The following is a 21,495-nucleotide window of genomic DNA, read 5'->3' as shown; positions in this document are numbered from 1 at the left end:
TTTTTAGTGACTACAGTAAAAGTGATCTCTTATTCATAGTTTTACAAAAACATATTTCAGAGGCAGAGGTACTATGGTAGTATTTATTTTTTTGGTAAATTACAAAGATGAAATATCTACTGGACTTGAAATAAAACAAATTAAAAAGTATGGTGGCTAACGGATCTACTAGGTGTATACAGTCCTTTTTCTAACAAAGCAAACTTAAAAAAATCCAAACAGAAAAAGTAGAAAGCATCAGAGCAAAGCCCAGGTTCCTTTAATTTAACAAAAAAACCCAAAAGCCTAAGAGGAAAGTGCTGAGGAACTTATCATAATATGACTTACAGTCCCAAGTACTCATGAGTTTAGTTTTTGCAAAGATATTTCAGTTAGAACAGTTCCATTACAGCTCCTCTGCTGGGATGATTTAAGAGTTGGAGCACATGTCCTGCACAGCATCAGCAGTTACTGCTGCCTGCCCATGGTTCTGATACTGCCTTTCACAAGGATGAACTACGGGCAATCTCTTACAGACACCACATGACAAATACCCTCATTATGTTATTTCCTTGAAAGAAGGGGAATCTTTCAGCTCTTTCATTCATATTTATAAACAAGCTGATCACATCAGGGTCACTTCACTAGACACCAATATACAAGACATGGAGAGCAATAAAATAATGATATTTTTATTAAAAAAGCAGCAGTAAACATCCCTATTCACAGTCCTGATTCCCCTTCCAAAGGAAATAGCAATTTCAGATCAAAACAATGCCAGATGGAAGTGAAGAAATATTACTTTATTTGCTGGAGACAGCACCAGGGTGGTTGTCTGTTAGCACCTGGAAATCCTTATGCCCTAAAAAACAGATTAGCTTCATTACTAATCCAGGGGAAAGACTGACAGCTCCCAGCATCTCTCATTGCAGCAGCAGCAGCAACCCCACTTCCATTGTTATATAATGATCTTATGAAGCCTGGCACAAAGAAAGAGAAAGCCCCTGAGAAGGAATAGGAAAAGGAAGACTGAAGAGCATTTAAACTAAGATTGTCCATCTTATCAAGCTTTTTAGCCAAACTGTCAAGATCTCACTGCAAGGAGGTGGTTTAGGACTCCCCTCTGCACAAACCTCTATTCTAAAGTTCACTTTGAAGAGTCATCCAAAATGGGACTGCTTGTACTATGTGCACCTTTCTTACTCTATACAAGACTAACACTGTGTGTCAAAAAATATTTTATTCTTTAATTGAAACAGAAGCTGAGCAGGTTCCACCTCCATGAAAAAAATTACAGTTAAAATTGGTTACACTAACAGCCTCCAGTAACACTCAAACAGCACATTATCAACAAAATAAAACCCAAGATGTTCCAAAGAAATATCCATGTTGTCCTCAAAATATTTGTTGCACAATACAATCAAGTTTACTGGTTATGACAATTCATAGAATTTCTGCAATGTTTTCTTGAGATGCGTACAGTCCACTGCTGCAGTGCATCCAATAGCACAGTGTGTCATGTGCTACTTCTCCAGAAAAAGGCCACTGAAATATCTGTCTGATTGTGATCCAGGCTGCAAACTGCTGCACAGGCTCTCCCAAGAAAAGTTGTTTCCTGAAGATCTCACAGCTCATCTTTACCCAAGTCATCCAGATCCACATCACTGAGATCAATGTCATCTTCAACTGGAAGCTGTTAAAAAGGGAAGGTTTTGAGTACATTTTGAGAAGTGCTTAATGCCAGGAGATCCCTGAGTTGGAAAGATTCTTACATCATCCTGAGAGTAAAGCTCTCTCCTGTCATCTCTTTCATTCACAAAACTCCAAGTGCACTAAGCACAGGACAAGTGATCAGAGTTTAGGAGATTAGTTTTTCACTAATCAAAATACTCCAGATGAAGGCTATACAAATAAACAATGTAACAAAACTACTACCCTATTCTGTGTTTTTATCTATCTGAAGTAGATCAAAGGACTGCAGTAACTTTGGTTTTTACACCAATGTCGAACCTTAAGAAGGCAGACTTGGTCACCATGTTATTTATGACACAGGCTTTACCTAAAGCTTTCTGGCATTAAAACCTTGATGGCAAGGTCAGCATATTCACAACTCCACAACACTGGGGGTGTTGAATGCAGGCACTACCACCTCCCTTAGGCAGCAGTGGTAATACATTTCTGCCTCAGGTGATCCAGCTTTCAGATCACATCCTAACAGCAGGAGAAACATCTGGGCTGCAATGTCAGATGATCAATGTACCATTTAATCTGCTGGCAGGATTAAGGTAAGGGAAAACCATCAATACAACTTGCCACAATCTTGTTAGAACAGGAACTTTCACACTGACAGCTGTTAGTTACTCTATCCTGTCACTTCTGAACACCATTGCTGAGCACTTTCAGAAATGGAGTATCTCTTACCTCACCATCTTTGCCATCCCAAGGTTCAACCGAATGAATTTTGGGGAAAGCTCCACCACCCACTGGTGCTGTAGAGCCACGACCAACGGAGAGTTCCCTGAGAAAAAACAAATAGAATTAAATTTAAGGAATTCCTCCAACTTCCAGCCATCTGGAACAGAGCCTGCTTCAGATAAGAGGAATACAAGTTCAAGATTTCATGTCTTTAAGTAGATCTAAACTATGTGAATGCAAAAACCTCAAGAAGCAGAAAATTACAGAGTTCTTAAAGCACCATTGAAAATTCAAAAGTGGATTCAAAGACATCTGTGAGATACACTATTTCATAGTTCAGCAGTGTAAAAATCATATCAATGCAGCCTCTTTAACAGTTTATCACTTAAAGCAACTCCAAAGGGAGCCTGTAATTCTAGTTCTGGAAGTCACCTGCAAGTGTTAGTGGAAATCACCAGTGATTTTCTTTACTGGAGGCAGCCTCCATGAGTTCCATAGGGTTCAAGGTAACCAGCTTTGTTTGAGACACTCCATCCTGAGCTTGCTAGTTAGGCTTGCTGAAAAAACCCAGCATTAAAATCCTGAGGAGCTAATCCCTTTGCATCTTTCAGAGGCAAGTAAGACTGAATTAGCATTCCTCCCCAAATAGAGTTCAGAGTTTTTCTGCTCTTCATAGTGCCAATTTCCTTACTTGTAGTCAACACTGCTGAGACTGCTTATTAGATTGCAGAAGCTGCCTACATCAGCTGAGTGAATGGCCAGCCACACCAGCTGTGATCATACTGCTTTCTCTAGGCAGCATAGCTGAGCTGAACTGGCAGGAAGAGATTATTCTAGCAAGCAGTGCTGCATGATAAGACAATACCAAACGAATTACCTAATGCAATATAAGCTGTTAAATTGGCTGTTATGTCCTTGAAGCACCATCCAGCCTCACCCAGGAGAGGCCTCACTAAGATGGACTTTATAGACTAAGAAAATTTGCCATGTTTCACAAAGGCAGACACTTTCACGTGCATTAGTACAAATCATCTGGTATTTCTCATCTTGCATCTATATCCTGACTTTAACTTGATGCCCTAAGAATGTTCCTTTTTTTGGCATCAAGAAGAAAGTCTGATCACTTTCACAGATAAGACTATAGCACTGATTCCATTAATCCAGTAGGAATTGCATTCAATTAATGTGCTTTTTATGGCAAGGTGGGGAGAGGCTGTGGCATCTGCTTTTGCAATTCTTGCTGTTTCTCTGCTGTTCTCCAAGGACAAACATGGAAACAACACTTCTAATGTAAGGTCTCAAGGGCTCTTGCATAATTTACAGCAGCTGGTCCTTTATGTGTGTCCTGAGGTGACTTCATAATGCTTCTATCCCCATTTGTCTGTTTAGGCCAGAAATAAGTTTTGCACCTTTAAAAGTGGTTCCAAGAGCAAAGGGAGAGAGAGAAGAAGCGCACAGTTTGTTATCAGAAACTGCACTTACTCCCCCACATCGCTCTCCTGAACAGTGCTGTCTGCAGCACAGACAGACGGCGGGAGAGCGCTTTCCTTTGCTTTTAGCTAGCTAAGGCAGAGAAGTTCCCTGGACTGTGGTTTTTCTTTTTTTTTTTGGAACGGTTTAAACCTGATCTGGACTGAAAGCCCAGAAGAGTACCAGCAGCTCACATCTGTGGCCTGCCAGGCTGGGCCTGGGCCACGGCATTTCCAGCACTGGAGGGATGATAACACACTGAGTGAGCCGAACTGCAGCCCAGGGAGGGGACTTTGAGTTAGTCATCTCTTCAGAGCAGCGAGAGCTTTTATTGTTAAATATAGTTCATTTCTTTTTTGTGCTGGTAAATGCTCTGCCTGTTAAATAAACAGGTTTTTTCCACTTTTCTCCAATGAAATCTTTTCCCAAACCAGCTGGGGGAGGGGCTGCTTAAATTTAATTTACTTTCTAAAAGAACCCCTTTAGGATTTTTCTCCCAAATCTGCCATAAACCAAGACAATGTGGAAGCAGAGTTCCCACTTCACTTTGACCACACTAAAGTAATAGTTTAAGTTTAGTTGCTCTGTTTCAGTGCTGCTGCCACCTTCTGTCATCCTCTTCATCTCCTTTCCCTATTCCATTCTTCTCAGCACTGGCTCTTGCCCAGCTATATAAGAGGCAGTTTCACAGGACTTGTGCTGAGCAGTGAGTTATTGACTTTTTGGATGGATTGTTTCAACTCTCCCAATCAATTTATCAAGTGCCAGGATAATGGAAAGTTGGGAGGGGGAAGACAGGACCAAACTGAATCAGAAAGATGAACAGCAACATATACAACCTCAAGAACTTCAAGAGCACCCACTGTGATTCCCAAACTGGGGACTTTCCAATTACTAATGACTAGTCAGAATGCACCATCTGAATTAAATGGAATTCATTAGTAAGTTACTTCTTAAGACAAACAGAATTTTTCAAAATCAAAGTCTACTTCTGTTTTCAAATATTGTACTAAAACTACCTATCTAAGTCTAAATGGCCAACTTAATTCTGCACACCAAAAAAGGTAATGACTGCTTTATTGCAATTGCCATTGAAACCATTCCCTGACTCCACAGAATTCTCATCTTAATTCCCTTAACCATGCAAGTCTTGTGTGGTGCAGGAGTGTGCTTGTAGTTTAAAGAGTCATAGCCCTAAATACAGAAAGATTTAAGTCACTTAAAGATTTCATACCTGAGAAACTCATTAATCCCTTGCTCACTGAATGATCCTTTCAGAAGGGCAAATTTCATCTTCCGAGCATTAACAGCTGCCATTGCTGGATACCCAAAGCCTCCAATCCCCAGAGAGCTCTCAAGATCTGATTGAGCACCTGCTTCTGTCCACAGCCACCTTGAGGAAAAGATGAAATAGAAAATTAATAATGAGGATAGGCACCACAATAATTTTCAAATCACATATCCTGCAACCCTGCAGAGTTCAAGCAGGGCTCTGTATTGCCCTTGACGCTTTCAAAGTCAGCAGGGAAAAGGAAAGTCCTGATCCTGAGCCTTACAACAGAAGAAAGCTCCCTCTCGGCAGCACCTCTAGGCCAGTCTCCCTCACACACCCACCAAAAGCTGGATAAGAACAGCCACTAAACACAGTGCAGGGGAAGAACTATGTCAGCAGTATGAACACACAGCTACACTTTAGCTGGTATTAAGGGGAAGGTTTAAAAGTACTTAAGTCACAGATCTAAAGATTCCAAAGTCCTGCCCAAATACACTATGGAGGATTTCTAGCTAAGGACACTCAGTCTCCGTTCCTCTCATCTTAGCAAGACCCCTGAGGAACCTCTGGAATGAGCCAATCTCAGCATTTTCCCCCAGGCTTTCATGCCATTTTGCTCCTCTTCACAGCAGTCAGTGTGACAGAACAGCTCTCACTTTCCTGAGAAGTCCAAGAGATTCTAACCTGCACCTAAGAGAAGGAGGAGTAAAGGCACAGCCTGCTGGCCTGTTTCTTTGAGAGCATGAAACATGCTAATGAACTGCAATTTACTTGTCTCTTTGAGAATTCAACAGTCACACTGGCACATTCACCAACCAGCAAAAGACGGTAAAAGAAACCTCCCTAAAATAGTTGACTATTCAGGACAAGAGTAAAAGATGCTTAATCTCATTAATGCTTAGATATCACTTGTAAATGCAGAATTTGAGAGGTGGATGAAATTTTTAAAAAAGGGATATTTTAAAGTCACAGCATTCATTTCTCCAGTAATTAGTGAAATACCAAGATATCCTACCCTGAACAAGGAACAACCCTTTCTGTAGCTTAAACAAGTATCATACAAATTTTATCCCATTTACCCTCAGAAATGATCACATCTTTTCCAAGATGACCAGTGGACAATAACACTTACCCCCACATTTTCTTTTTGTATTTTTCAGCCATTTTTAACATGACATCCAGGTAAGAATTTCTTCCTGAAGCTCCTGTTTGTTAAACAGAATTGGATAAGTTAAAATACACAACTACGTGCTTTAAGTGACAAATTCATACAGAAGTCTGCTTGCTTGTACGTGTACCTGTGTCAAGAATATGAGGCAGGACGGAAATGATGCAGAGCTGATGAGCATCACAGGTAGTCTTCAGAACATCCTCACTAATTATCTAGAAGAAAGTAGCACAAAGTCAATGACAGTAAGATCTGGTTCTTCAGTTGTGACTGTACTTCTCTCCAACAGCCTAATAACTCCATCCTGCAAGGCAGTAAGCATTGAAACAACTTGACACAAAAGCTTACAAGTCTCTTCTACTTCACTAGTTCCCCAGCACAAGAATAATTTACAAAGAGTTCACAAAGTCTTCTGTTGAGACTTGCAGCAACAAGAAACTGCAGCACCAAAAAAGGCTTAGTCAGATGTCCCTTTTTTGCTCAAAATCACAAAATTACAGAGGCTGGAAAGAGCACCCCCAGGCCCGTGAATGCTCTGAGCACAAGGACAGCCAGCAGAGGCAGCCTTTGCCTTTGTGGATGAGGACGTTCAAGCAACAGCAACACTGGTTTTGTGGGATCTGCCTCAAAAAGGAATTGATCCAGTGACCTACAACAGTGGTCTCCAACCTTTGTGCATCATACCAGTAAATAAATTTCTAAGCATGCAGCCTCTGTAATATATAAATCAATTGTATGCATATACACATACATCAACATGTATTGACGTATTAATATTAGAATGCATACAAAAAAAAAATTAAGAAGGATAAGAAAGATGAAATAAGCACCATATAAAAACATCTTTACTAATAGTACAGATATTTTTTTGTTTTTTCCTTCCTGCATCCCAACTGACTGTCTTGCATGTACCTCACTTCGGAGACGAGCGATCACCATTTCAAATCTACCAACAGCAAGCTGAAAAAAGAAGCCGCCTGACCGAGGGTGGAGTTTTTTGCACAACAAGCAAAACTACCCATCATGCATCTCCTAATGGGCAGCCTGCACACGGCAAGGCCCTGCCCTTTTATTGTAAGAAAAGAGATGGGGAACAGAACTCAACTTTTTCACACATTCCTCGAGAGCAGATTCAGACATCCTGGCACCATCCTGTCAATGCCTTTGCTGTATCAATTCTGACCATCTTCCAGACAACAACAAATTGATGGTAGAAATGAACATTCAGCTTTTTGTTACTCAAACCTTGTCATCCTTTACTTTCTGGGGCAAGAGAGTGCAGAAGCACCACACTTAGGCAGTTTCATTTAGAGTTCATATAGACCAGTAAAAACTGCTGCCAAGAGTATGATGGAAAAGAAATTTGAGAAAATGATGTATAGGTACCTCCAGGAGCTCAGGTGGTGGTGCATTATCAGAAAACAGATCCAGAGCACGAGAAATGATATCAGATCTAGTTCTCCCACCATCATAATCAACAGGGTCTTCTCCTTTCTGGAAGATTTTAATGGTGGGAAATCCACGAATCTGCAAGACAAGTTTAAACCATCAGCTCAAATACACCTGAATATTTATGGGAGAAATTATCTGCTTGTCTGATGTCCTCTAAACTAAGAGCAAGGGAGGAGATTCAACATCTTCGTGTATCGAGTCTCACATGTTCTGACTCAACTTGAATTTTGTAGCTTCCTACCTTTGCAACAATTCAAAACAAGGTGAATGTACAATAAAATGCTGTTTGGGGTTTTGGCCTGATGACTCAGCAATGGTTTAACCTCAATTTAGATGCACCAAGCACTGCAGATTTAAGCACCACGAGGACTATCTTTACCTTGATATTTATTAAACATTGATTTCCTGATTTATCTGGGGGTGGACAACACTGGGCCTACATGGCAATAAGTGGATCTTAAGCTCCTTCTGCTACACTTCCAGTAAATCTTGCTCAGTGCTCCCTCTATGTTGTCAGCCATGTGCACTTAGAGGGAAACTGTGCAGCACACTCTAAGCTCCATGGACTGTACTAAAATTTCAAGAGTATCCACTCTCTTTTGGTGAGCAACACACCTGATCTGGGCAGCTGATGTTGTCAGAGTGATCCCTGATAATTGGCTTCAAGGGTTCCAGAGATGCCCAACCAGTCTACAGTCTCAAGAAACAGACCTCTCACTCCAGATGATAAAGGTATACAAGATGTTATGGAAATAAATAGCCTTTCTCCTCAGCAACATCCAGAATAATTCTTTTCCTCTTTCTCCATTCATTTATCATTCATTAATTATTTCTGGGAAACAAACTGAATTTGTCACTTATTTTTGGCACAAACATTTAAGTAGTACCAGACTAAGGAACAGTTCAGTAAGGATTGAAGAGAAATCTGATTTGGTAGAGATGGAAAGGAAATTGTAACCACTGCAGAGCACACTCACTCCATATCGGCTTGCCAGCATCTGATTGACTGTTGCATCTACTGCAGCCAGCTTTACTTTTCCTTTAGTTTGTTCCTTCACTTCAGTGGCAGCAGCTGCCCATTCTGGCTCCAGGCTGAAAAACAGAGAGTACAAGTGCCCTAAGCTCTCTCAGAGCTAGCAAGAGTATACCACACTTCAACATTATGCAGAATGTTTTACTGAAGAAAAAAAGTCTCTTGCTGCGAATGACAGCTAAGAGGGTTATCCAAACAAGACTGATGTCCTTCATCTGAAGGAATTAAAAGCTTAATATAACTTCCAGATCTTATTTCTACTGATAACTGGGAATTTTACTGCTAAGGAGAGTGCAGCCAGAGCAGCACGAAGGGGCCCTAATCAGAAGCCCATGAATTATTGTTAGATAACCTTACAAAAAAACTCACTTCTGTTATACCAGAGATGCAGAGTCTCTTTTAGGGGATTAAGGGTATTGCACAAAACAGGCACTAACAGGAACTGAATTGTTAAAGTAAAACCTCATTTACTTTTTGCAGTGCCCACACCATGGGGCATAAAACTCCACCATCCATACATCGTCGCTATTTATGACATTCTTATCAAAGCTGTCATCAGTCAGCTCAATCACATCCTTCTTATCTCCACCTCCGCTCTCCCGGCTCTGTAAGAAACAAACAGACCCTCGCTTAAGAAGTAACCAAAACTGGTCTCCCACACAGGCCAGCTCCTGTGTGTGTCACATTGAACCAAATGATCTTTATTTGAGCAAGATACAAAACAGGCAGTGTTAGGTCATACAACTTTCCTTTTTTAGAACTGGCAGTACACACAGCCTACTCCCCACAACATTTTCAAGACACAGCAAATGAACCTTCTCTTGAAGGTCAAGCAGACTACCAAGAAGATGGGGGAACACTTTTTCAGTTCTTCAAGCACTGATCTGTCCATGAATAAAGTGCTCTCCAACGCCCAACGCCATCTGGAACCAAGTCCTGGTTTCCAAGCAAAACAAACAAGTGGGAGTGTGATACACACTACAGGGCACAGTCCACCCAGGTCTTCTGTGTGGCCACCCTGAGGATGTGAGAATGTATTTGCACCACAACTCAGAAATAGCAGTAGGAGCTGGAAGTTTTTCAATTTACCTTCAGGAAGAAATCTAGCAAGTCAACTTCAGAAAAACACTACCAAGGTAAAAAACTTAATCTGTCTAATTTAGATTAGGATTAGGCAAATGGTACCTGAACCACCTGGAGAATGGGGCTAACAGGAACCCCAAAGTTCAAAGGGAGATGCACCCAGAGAGTAACAGCCCCCTATACCAGTATGCACTGAGAACTGACTAGCTGGAAAGCAACTTTTCAAAGAGAAACCTAAGTGCCCTGGTGGGCAAGCTGAACATGAGCCAGCACTGCAATCCTGTGGCAAAGGTGGTCAACACCCTCCTGAGCTGCACTAGGCAGAGAGTTGCCAGAAGGTCTGAGGAGGCAATCTTCTGCTCAGCACAATGTGAAACAGCTGGAGTGCTGTGTCTAGTTCTAGGCTCCCCCACAGAACAGGCATGCACACACTGGAGCAAGTCCAGCCAATGGTCAGAGCTGATTAAAGGCTTTGAGCATCCCATGTGTGGATGAGAGTGCGCAGGAGAGTAAAGAAAACAAAGGCAGGCTCTTTGCTGCAACAGGAGACAAAAGTGACAAAGGTGAAATATAAGAAATATCATTCTATGATTCTGTAACCTAAAACATAAGAGGAAAGATTTCTACTGTGAACACGGTCAAACACTGGAAGCGGTAGCCCAGAGCACGCAGTCCATTTGGGGTCTCATTTCTTGGAGATACAACTTTAGGAGACAGGGACTGAGCAATCTGCTCCAGCTAGCCCTGCACTGAGCAGGGCACCTGGGCTGGATTAAACTCCAGACATCTCTTCCAATTCTGTGACTGAGTTAGGAGCACTGATGTCCTGTACAAGACAGCTCTCCAGCTGAAAAACAAACACCCATTCCCTCAAATACCTGTCTTCCAGAGCTGTATCCTCCACTTCTGCCACTAAGACGTTCTTTCACCAGGGACCGAAGAGCACTTAGAGCCGCATCAACAATAGCGTCGCTCGTCCTGCCACCTGTAGTGCAGCAAAATAAATGATCAAACCATCAAAAGGCCAGTTTAAGGTATGCTCCTAACTTAATTACAAACTTAATCCTCCCTCACCTTCCTAATGGTCTTTCAGGAAAAGCAGGACTAGGCTATGAGTGATACACTACTAGTGGTGGGACATCTGACTTAAAAACACAAGCAGCAAGACAGATTTCACTACACCTTTTCATTACCTGGCTTTTCTTATGAGGAGTGACTCTATGGCAAGCTCCAAATAAACAGGAAGAAAGGAATAATTTTTTGAAACTCCCTATCAAGATCCAACAACTAGGAACTGCAGGTGGGACTGTTAGACAATGCTAAGACACACACAGTTTGGTCAAACCACTCCCACCCATCTGTTTCTCCATTACTACAAGCACTAGACAGGAAGGAAAAACCACTCAACACAGCATTAACAGCTACCATGATTACTGCATTCAGGGAAGGTTTTAGGCATGCAACATCTAAAAATTCATCACATTTACCCTGATAATCCTCTGCTTTGTTTTTGTTGGCTCCAAATATCTTGATAGTTGGAAACCCTCTGACTCCATACTGTCCACCCAAGGACTGATGTTTATCTGCATCTACTGCACCCACTTTCACTACACCCTGCAGAAAAAAAAAACAAAAAATGACACCCAAGACTTCTACAGCAATTTAACACCTTTTCCCTGCTGGGGGCACAAGGGAAGGGAAGAGAGAGAGGCAGTTACTAGGACTGCAACAGAAAGAGGTATTTTACCCCACAAGCATTAAACAACAGAACACTATAAATGTCCACTTTTTTCTTCAGCACGACAAAATAAATTTTAAATTGTTTGGGCCATCATTTAGTTGGGGTTTTCTGTTTGGTTTTCTATGAAGGAGAATACATATTTCACATAGGCAAGGGTTCAGCTAATCACAACATGACTAATTATTCTGTAATTAAAAAAACAGTCAACACCAATGGCTTACAAAGCTGTTTTCAGTCCTCAAGAATAGTAATGAGAATTCACAGGGACAGAACTGACTTTCTTCCTCAACAATTCAATGACTTCTTTTAAAAAGGATACAACAAACCAAACCAAACAAAAATTCTGAGTTTTCAGGTGCCTGAATAACACTTTTCTGGCTAGACAAGTATGATGAAAGTGATAATGGCTGTGAGGACCAAACCCCTCCACATTCCCAATCCAGATGTCAAACAGCCAAACTCTCTTCAATACACTTCCACAAGCACATCCGAAAGGCTAAACTTACTTTTAAAGCTGTTGCTGCTTTCTTCCATTCAGGAGTTAGCCTTTGACAGTGACCACACCTTTTAGAAAGAACAAACAAACAAAAAATGATAAATGTCGTTCAGATCCGACAACTACTTCACAGTCACAGCAAACTGTAGGAGACTGAGGATTTACTCATGAAGGGGAAAAGAGCCTTTGCCACAAGATCATATCATCACTCAGACTTCTGAAGAAAAACCCCCACAATATATAGACTGCAGCAACACTACAAGAGGCACAGCAGGGCTTTCCCTAAACCTCTTGGTCCAGAGTCAAGCTGCCCCAACAAAAGGCCATTTTCTCCAGAATGTGGAGCTTTGGATGGCAATATCACAGAGGATTTGTACAAAGATGGAATATATGTATAACCAGAATTTAAATGGAATAGAGACTCCATACTCTGGACCTGAGCAGAAAGAAGACAAAGAGGGATGCTAAATTAAGATGTACAAAGCCAGTATTTTTAAATGGAAATTTGAAATTTGAAGTGTGAATTCAGATCTGTGCTTTCACATCAGAATTAGGATCAGAAACACAGAAGTTTCTCACTTACCTACTGCACTTTAATCAGTAATTTTTTAATACTAATTTAACCAGAATAAATCAAGTAGAAAAATGGCATAGGTTTTGCTACTAGGTTTTATTTGCAAACTTGAAATGCCAAATCCTGCCTTTTCCCCTCATGAATATAATTTAAAGGAGGAATCCCAAGTACAGCATTTTGCTAGTCATGAGGCCATCAAGCTGACAACTGTGCTGCCAACAATTAAATGAAACCTTGAGCTATCAGCAGCAGATTCCTGTGCTGCTTCTCTGTCACACCAGCAAGCAAGGACACAGCTGCAGTTCTTACCATGGGGCATAGAACTCCACGAGCCACAGGCTCTCGCTCTGAATGACCTCCTTGTTGAAGTTAGCTGGTGTGAGCTCTATCACATCATCACTGGCTGAATATAAACTGTTAACTGCCAGGAACAAAGTGCAGCTCACCGTGCCTACAAAGAAAAGCAAAGACATCAGCAGCTGTTGAACGTTTACTACTGCCCTGTTGCCATGGCTAAATCATCTCCCCATCTTTGCAAATCAGCAGTGCTGGGAAGGGATTCCAGTTAGACCAGATAAAAAAGGAAGTTAAGGCAAGATAGATGCTCTCCCTCCTTGCTTAAAACATGATTCCACAGGATCATGTAAAATAGGGTCTGTGCCTAAAGCTAGCTGGAGTTACACCACTCCTGCTATGGCTCCCCAGAGAGACTTGTGTCAAAGCTCCTACCCTAACTCCTGCTGGCACCAGACCACCATCAGTTATGTTTTCTTTTAGTTCTTATGCAGACTCCTAAGCCAATTGTTCAAACCTCTTGCACAGCAGGTACTCAAACACATCTTTTAAAGGATCACATCATGCAGGACTGTCCCAACTAGGCTTGGCACAGTTACAGTGATTTTAGGACCAGCACTTGATGCACTGGTAGTGTACCATTCTTGCTCATGAGGATCTTAGTCTACCATTGATTTATGTCTTTAGGAACAGACTGGAGAAGAACAGCTAAATCTCTCTGGTTACCAACTCAAGCATCCTGAGAATGCTAAAAAAAACCCAAAAACATTAAAAGATAGAAGGAAATTGCTTTCTCTTATGGATTTGTACTTCTGAGAATTTCTGGAACTTACTATTGCTTGAGACTTTGTATTTAAAACCTCACAATCCTTCCTTCTTCCTAGTCAGGGAGACTGAGAGATGACAAGTGTTTCTGTAACAAAATCCACCCAGCAAAAAACTTTTCTTAATCCATGAAAGACTGTACAGAGTAAGAGCTCAGACACTCAAGTTAGAACCAGACATAAAAAAGCTTTGCTGCAAGTGGTTAACAACTTGAATGGGAAGCTGCAGATCCTCTCTCAAGACTCAACAAGAGAGAAAAACAGGTCAATGATGCAGGAATTCTACAGCACCTTATACAGACTGCACAGCATCACCTACACTTTAACAGTCCCACCCAACAAAAGCCAGTGTCACTACCCCTATTCTGCAGGAGAGTGAAGCTGGCAGAAGTAACATCTTCCAGGTTACTCAAGCACAGATCAGGACTGAATTGCCACTATAAACCAGTCCCCTCTCCACTGCACCACTACCCCATCCTAATGGTTTCTTCTAGCTCGAGGACCCAACCCTTTTCTTTTGGGGTGATCAAAATCGGTTTCCACCACCAGATGTTTGTGTTAGACTGGCTATGTCCCTTCAGTACGCCCATACATAAGCAGCATTTCTTCAGCATTGAAAAACTGACTTCCAGGGCAATCTGTAGCTGTCACAGCATGTTACCATGACCTACAGCAGTAGCTGCTGCTGGGGCAGAGTAAGAAAAAAATGGATAAAGCTTCTTGAATGTTACAGTCACTCTCAAGAGAAAAAACCTCCTCTAGACAGAATGATACCATTAAATTGAAATCAGCATATTCTTGCTTCACCTTTTGGGTGATCTCTGGCAGAATACATTCAAAATACAGAATTCACTCAGCTGTCCCTTGAAAGATATATATATATATAAAATATACCTGCTAAAGAGAAGTCACAAAAGAAAGTACATGGTGAAATTCACCTAGTCCCCTGTCACTGCATCATTTTTTAAACTATGAGTCATGAACTGATGGCATAACTTTCCTTTCTATAGTGAAACAGTCAAGGTTTAATTCAACTTCAGCAAAGAAAAAGATAATTTTTCTATACGCATCAAGCCAGGTAAATGCAAATCTGTCCTTGTTATGAAGGAAAAAAGAAATAGATACTCTGACTACAAAAGTCGTTTTCTAATGTAAGCAAATAACACAGACAAAAGCATCAATAAACCAGCTAAGGCAGCTCCATGCTAGTATTACTAGTCCTAACTGAACAGTAAAGTTGCAAGTCAGGAGATCTATTATAAAAAAATCTTCTGTCACGGGATGCTGATGAAGATTCTGCGAAGTTGCTGCTACAATGACCCCCTCCTGCAGCAGCGCTCGATGTGCCGAGCCCCCATCCCCGCACACGTGCGAGCAGAGCAGAGCTCCCGGCACCTCCGGCGTTTCCTTGGAAGGGCCCGAGTGGGAATCGTCACACAAGAGGCGGCAGCAGGGGCAGGGGATGGGAACACCAGCCCCCATCGACTCCTCCGTTTGACCTCGGTCATTGCTCTCTTGTTGCCCTCAAAGCACCAGATCGCAAGGCAGGGCAGCCAGGCACGCACGACACCGCCGCTTACTCAAATCACTCAAATCAAAGAAAGCCTTTGATTAGGGTGAGAGATAATCATCGTTTTCTTTCCTTGGATTTTGTTTGGGTTTTTTTTTTTTCCGGCTGGTATCTTTAGGGTCTCTCTACATGCGCTTCTCTAAGGCACCGAGCAATCCCCCGCCCCCGCGGCACAGACCGGCCACAGCCGGACCGCGGCTGCGAGCGCGGCCCCCACACAATCAGTGGGGCTGGGAAAGCACTCTGAGATTGTGGCCGATCAGGCCTATGCCAAACAGACCAGGGCACTGAGTGTCGCGTCCAGTCTTCCCTTAAACACGGGGATGGTGACTCCACCACCGCCCCGGGCAGCCCGTTCTAACAGCTAATCACCCTACGGGTGAGGAAATTCGTAATTCATCCTAATGTCTAATCTAAACCCCCCCTGGCGCACCTTAAGACTATATCCTCTAGTCCTACTGCAAGCTGCCTCGGAGAAGAGGCCGATCCCCACCTGGCTTACAACCCCCTTTCAGGAGGCTCTCCCCTCCGCCCGCCGCCCCGCGGAGCGGCCGCACGGCCTCGGGCCCCGCTCCCTCCCTCCACGACGGGGCCCACGAAGCCGGGGAAAGGGAAGCCGTGTCCCGCCGCCCCCTCATACCGCGCCCCGGGCCCTCACGGCTCCTACCCCACCACAGCCGGCCCACGCCGCGCACCCCCATGGCCGCCCCGCTCTCTCGGCCACCGCCGCCGCCGCCGCCACGGCCTGCGTGCCCCGCCCCGCCTGCGCCACGCGCCCCGCCGTGGCCGCCGCGCATTGGGCGCCCTGGCGCCCGGGCAGCGCCGCAGCCAATGGGGAACGGCCGCGCCAGCTGCTGCGGCGGGCGGGGGGGCTGGGGCGGTGCTGAGGGGCGGAGGGGAAGGAGGGCGGTGGCAGCTGGGCTGGAGGCTCAGAGCTGCTGGGGGCATGGCCGTGGTCAGCTGTGGTGCTCTGGGGAGAGGTCCCTCAGTGTTCTTCCAGCAGTTTCCGAGGGTCTTTCCCTGTTCAGAGCGCCCCCAGCCGCCTCCGCCTCAGCGCTCCTGGGTGCCCGGGCCTGGGCCAGAACCCGTGCAGGCCTTCATGGAGAAGGAAGGCAGGCCAGGGATTTGTCCTGTTAGGTGGCCGAGCTGCTTTGCTACAGCCTCTGTGAAAACCAAGGCAGGGATCTAGATCTGAAAAAAAATAAAAATATTCTGAAGTCGCAAGCTCGCCTGCAGAAATTAGCCTGGCAATACAAGCCGAGGGAGAGGACTGGTGTATGCTCATAAAGGGCTGTTAAAGCCCGGGTAACCTGCCTGCATCCGCAGGCGCTGGGAGGGCTTGGGTCCAGCAGCACAGCATGTGGGTGGCTCTTCGGTATGAAATATCAGCATCGCAGTTCAAAACCACTGGAAACAACTGATTTGAAAGACTGCTATTCCGCCCCCCTCTTCCCCCAAAGACTGCACGTTGCAGGTGGGCCCTAGGGTTTGGGGCTTTACATTGGGCACAGCTCCAGACAAAGACTTTTGTAGAGCTAGGATTACACGATTAAGTGAGCTGTGAATTTTGTAGTGTAGTAATAGCTGAATTTAACATACCGTTGAAATAGATTTATTCAGCAGCTGGATCTGAAGTTGTCGAAATTTTATTCCCATCCACACCCCCAGTGCTTCATGCTCACAAATAGCACTTTTCAGTAGGGTTTGGTCCTGTTTTTTGAGAGAATGAAGTTGTTAGCACGGTAAGAACAGACAGCCGTTTTCACCCTCAAGTTTTTCCAGAAATGGGGACACAGAAATACACGGAATAAACATTTAAATCAGAATGGCTACAATGTACTGATGTCTTGGCATTTCCATCCCTAAAAGGGGCAGGCTGCTGAGCAGGCAGGTTCAGGTTTGTGGCACTTTATAGATCTTAAAACAAAACATGTCTGTTATTTTACTAATTCCTAAAGCAAACAGGGGCTGCTTTGCAGACCATCAATGAGTATTTCTCAAAAGTGTCTCGTACATTCCACTGGTATGGTGAAAAAACTAAACATGAGCTTTTATGGCACTACTAAGCAATTAGCATGGCGTTAGCTCCAGGTAAAATTCTCAAACCCAGAAATCATAAAGGAGTCGTTTCATGGTGTGTAAATCAACAGAGAAAATTGAGAATTGGTGGTGAGGGGAGAGAATGGCTAATAGAAGGATCAGCAGAAGGAAAAGAGTGATTTCTTTTCCACGGGTGTCTGTTACAGTAAGTTGAATGGTTGTATTTAACATTTCTATAGCACCTAGAAGCACGTATTAAAGTACTTACTGCCGAATAAGAACCTTTAAGATAGACTTTTACTGCCTCGTCAAATTCCTGGTGAGTTTCTGAAGGAAACGGTTCTACAGGAAGAGTTTGACTTTTTTTTTATGCGTGTTCTGAAAATACGCATAGGATAGTGCTAATAAAACCTGCACCAGGACAAATATTAGTCAAGTGATAAATAACAATGGAAACAAGGAAACATAGAGGCTATGTGATAAATGAGTTGCCTTCAGACAGAAGGCATTCAGGGTGGTAATGAGCTCACATGGGGCTTTACTGTCTCAGTGAGGACAGTGCTTGAATGGAGTCTCAACAGAGATTTGGATGCTGTTTCTCCGTTGCAGCATGAACTTTGACGTAGTAGTGCCCAAAAGTCTCATGTGACTCATGGTGCACACAAAGGGGAATAGAGGAAAGATACTTAGTCTGCAGAGGTTAATGAGACAAGTTGTTGAGTCTACATTTAAAGATCCCTAGATATTTGCAGGGACAGGATTAGAAGGGACTTGGCAGATTTTCCAGGCTGATGAGGATACATCATTCCGTGTATGAGCCTGGGACACCTCATGGAGGTGTGCAGAGGAGCCAGCTGATACCAAACCTGAAATTGGTTACCACGCAAAGGAAATGCTGTGTTTGAAGAACATAGTGCTCCAAGATAATCAATATTATAAATGTAAGAAATAATCTTGTATTCCACAGGTCTTGCCTGGTTCCTGCCTTGGCAGATGAGTTTAAAGAGCATAACACAGAGGCATTCTGAGTTTACAAGTTCTGGTTGCTTTCTGACTTCCAAATTGAGATGGGGCTGAGTAATTCTGTAGTGCAGTTCACAGTAAAACATGCTTTGTCTGAACAGGCAAATTCACACAATTTTCTTTTGTGTTATTAACATATATTTAATTTTAGTCACTTGGAGTTAGCAAAGGGCTAGAATCAGCCATCTGTCCTCTTCTGTTGCTTAAATGGAGCATTCACCTATTCAAATCCATGCCTTTCTCTCCCAGTTCTTTGCTATCATGGTCATTCAGGTTCCCAGGGGGACCTGTCATTCCACTTCTTTGTATCATAATTTATTTGGGATTAGCCTCTTTCACAGCCATTCTGTCATCACTTCTGTACTCTCAAAATGGCATTGAAAACCCAGTAGTTTTAGAGGCACCCAGTCTGACCTGATCATGCAGCCACAGCTCAGACTGCTGCAGTATGAGGTTTATTCTTTATGCCTGATAACAGAAGGTACCACGTTCCCAGATGCTTCTCTCTTAGGTTATATCCTGATAGCAAGTGAGATGGGAACAGTGACACACTATGGCATGGAAAGTCATCTGTCATTCGTCTGGGCCACGTGGGACAGCGAGATTGCAAGATGCATCCGAAGGATTTCTAGTGGCATTTTCTAGAATATTGTTTGATGCAGGATACCTGTAAGAGGCCCCTCCCTCGAGCTTTGAAGCCTCTGTTCTGCTGGGATCTGATGCACCCACTCCTTTAAAATAGCTGCAAATACTATTTTTTAGTACTTCTAACAATAATAGCTGCCAGACTAATTTTACTGTTGCCCGTGAAGAAGTTTGGGAGGACTGGCCATTCTCGATGAAGGTGTCACTAGTGTTGACACCATGTCATTCTGGTGCTGCTGGAAGCAGTGACAGTAAGAATGTGGGGAGACCCAGCTGACAGCTCCTGGCTTTGTATTCAGCAGTTAAATTTAATCGATCTAAATTCCCTGAAACATCTGCACAAATGAAGGGGCGGGTTCAGAAGAAGAGTCTGGCAGGACCCCAATAGTTCTGACTTCTATGCCTCAGATTTCAGTGGCAAAAGGAAAATAGTCAATAAGGTGTTGGTTTATTGAGGATGCCTCTGTGCTGAGGATGCTGCTGAACTTGTGAGAAGCAAAAGAATGCATGATGTAAGAGGAGAAGTCTCAGATACCAGAATATCAGAGAGGGTGCAAGCATGAGCATCCAGTTTAGAAGCATGAAAACTTTCAAATTCAGTTGGTTATATGAGAGCGGACTTCCCAAAATTTGTCCCAAAGAGTACATAATAACAATTCTTCCTGTGACTACATTTTCAAAGTGGGAGTAGGAACAGAATGGAAAAATAAATTCTTGTTTTGCTAAAAAAAAGAGAAGGAGTTGCTTCTGGGTCCATTTCCCTGTTTTCTTCAACTTGATCAAGCAACTTGCAAGCACAGCAAGTCTCCAGCCTTCTAGCTTGAAGTATCTAACAAGGCTTGACAGCACAGAAACAGTGTTTTCAGCAGCTAAATAAAATCCTTTGCCTCTTTTGGCAGCTCTACCAGAATATTCTGCATTAAAAGAAAAAATTACACAAAACCATTTCAACTAAACCAATAAGATTTTCAGGAAGTAACATGATGCTTGGTGCAGGGACTGTTGCAGTTCAGAAGATCCTTTAGGAGCATCTCCAGTTGAGCCTCACTTCTGTACTAAACATAGAATTACAGTCTCTTCATGAATCTCAGGGCTGACTAGGTCATGTGTAGTTGTATGGCAGGCAACACTGTCTGTCACTTTGGAAGTCACCCTGGGATTGTCAAGAAAAGACACGTATAGTGGATAATTAATGTTACGGAAGTCCAGTAAGTGACTTGACGTTTTTCAGAGTAATGACTGCCTTGTTTTATTTGACCGTTTGTCCCAAGGAGAAAAATCTGTTGTAATACAGTAAGAATAGCTGTCTTTCATTAAGAAAAATAGGTTTGACTTGAATGTATGGCATATAGGCTGACCTGTTGTAGAAAAGCCTTGGAAGTCACTCTGAATGCTCATGAGCACAGATTGTTCTCCTTGGTGAGGAGAGCCTCCTCAGAGCGTCTTCAGCCTGAGTTCCCACTATGTCTTGAGAAAGGACCAGGGAAAATGTTTCAACCAAGAAAAATTCCAACAAAGGAAATGGTTATGTGAAGGGAAAACAGTTTTTGCTTTGAGAGTGACTGAACACTGGCACACAAAGATTTTGCAACCTTCATCCCTGGAGATATTAAAACTCTGAATTTAACTGATTTAAACTGTGGCTCTGAGGATCACCTCCAGTGTTCCTGACTCTATGAAGGCCCATCTTTGCCACCTACTTGTACAGTGAACAGATCATAGTTAATGCTTTCTTTTGCATGACAAACTATTTCTATGCAAGGCTGTCTGCTGAGGTAAGCTTTTGCCACACAAGCTTAATAGCTCTGTGTAGTTCTACACATCAAATCACTGTAACTCTGCTAGACAAACACTGCATGTATTTGCAGCATCTGTTTGGCCACTTAACATCTCTGCTCAAGAAAGTCAAAGCATCAGCCCATTGAAAATCTAAGAGCCAGCACCACAGACCTTCCTGTCAGATTTTGTTAGAGGGACTGTAAATAAGTTTAAAACCAGTCAAATGTTTTCTAATTCTTCGTGAAAGGCTGAAGCTGTATGATCTTGTTACAAATATGTGTTTCAGCAGAAATCAATGTTTTCAGATATCTCATGTATAGCTTGTGAGTCCACCTCAGCTTCCCCTCCTGGTGTCTTGCTTTACTAAGTCACTGAATATAGAAACCTTCCTCATTTAGCTGCTTTGGGCTGTATTAGTTCCCTTCTACCCGTGAACAGGAGAGTTTGCCTTAAGCTCCAATAAACACAGGCCAGCCTGGCTTTGCCTGTGTTTTAGGGAAGCTTTCAGAAGCATTGATTTTAAAGGATATTTGAGAAGTGAAGGAACAAGACTAAGAGCAGATATTGAGGGAGTTGAAAAGTACATCAGTGTATGTACACCAAGGGAAACTGTAAAAAGAAGGGGAAAATACCATG

At 43.0% G+C, this 21,495-nt stretch overlaps 1 protein-coding gene across 1 annotated transcript; it reads right to left on the bottom strand.

Moving 5' to 3' along the window:
* Positions 1–69: 69 nt before the first annotated feature.
* Positions 70–16,119, bottom strand: PDIA6 (protein disulfide isomerase family A member 6). Its single transcript, XM_058019617.1, has 13 exons — positions 16,040–16,119; positions 12,994–13,135; positions 12,121–12,178; positions 11,361–11,487; positions 10,752–10,858; positions 9,262–9,395; positions 8,735–8,849; positions 7,692–7,832; positions 6,436–6,520; positions 6,270–6,342; positions 5,099–5,257; positions 2,401–2,497; positions 70–1,672 (listed from the first exon to the last, which is right to left on the bottom strand). Exons 1-13 carry the CDS (start codon positions 16,071–16,073, stop codon positions 1,604–1,606), a joined length of 1,341 nt encoding a protein of 446 aa, XP_057875600.1. The 5' UTR covers positions 16,074–16,119; the 3' UTR covers positions 70–1,603.
* Positions 16,120–21,495: the final 5,376 nt, after the last annotated feature.

The sequence above is a fragment of the Melospiza georgiana genome, chromosome 3 (genome assembly GCF_028018845.1).
Source record: "Melospiza georgiana isolate bMelGeo1 chromosome 3, bMelGeo1.pri, whole genome shotgun sequence".
Taxonomy (NCBI): Eukaryota; Metazoa; Chordata; class Aves; order Passeriformes; family Passerellidae; genus Melospiza; species Melospiza georgiana.
Note: the sequence above shows the minus strand (reverse complement) of the source record. Positions and strands in the feature narration are given on the sequence as shown.

Coding starts and splice junctions, on each gene's coding strand:
- PDIA6 (XM_058019617.1), bottom strand. CDS start 16,073: ATGGGGGTGCGCGGCGTGGGCCGGCTGTGGTGGG. Junction 13,136..16,039: donor CGTGGGCCGGCTGTGGTGGG/GTAGGAGCCGTG, acceptor TTTTCTTTGTAG/GCACGGTGAGCTGCACTTTG. Junction 10,859..11,360: donor CAAAGCAGAGGATTATCAGG/GTAAATGTGATG, acceptor GCTGCACTACAG/GTGGCAGGACGAGCGACGCT.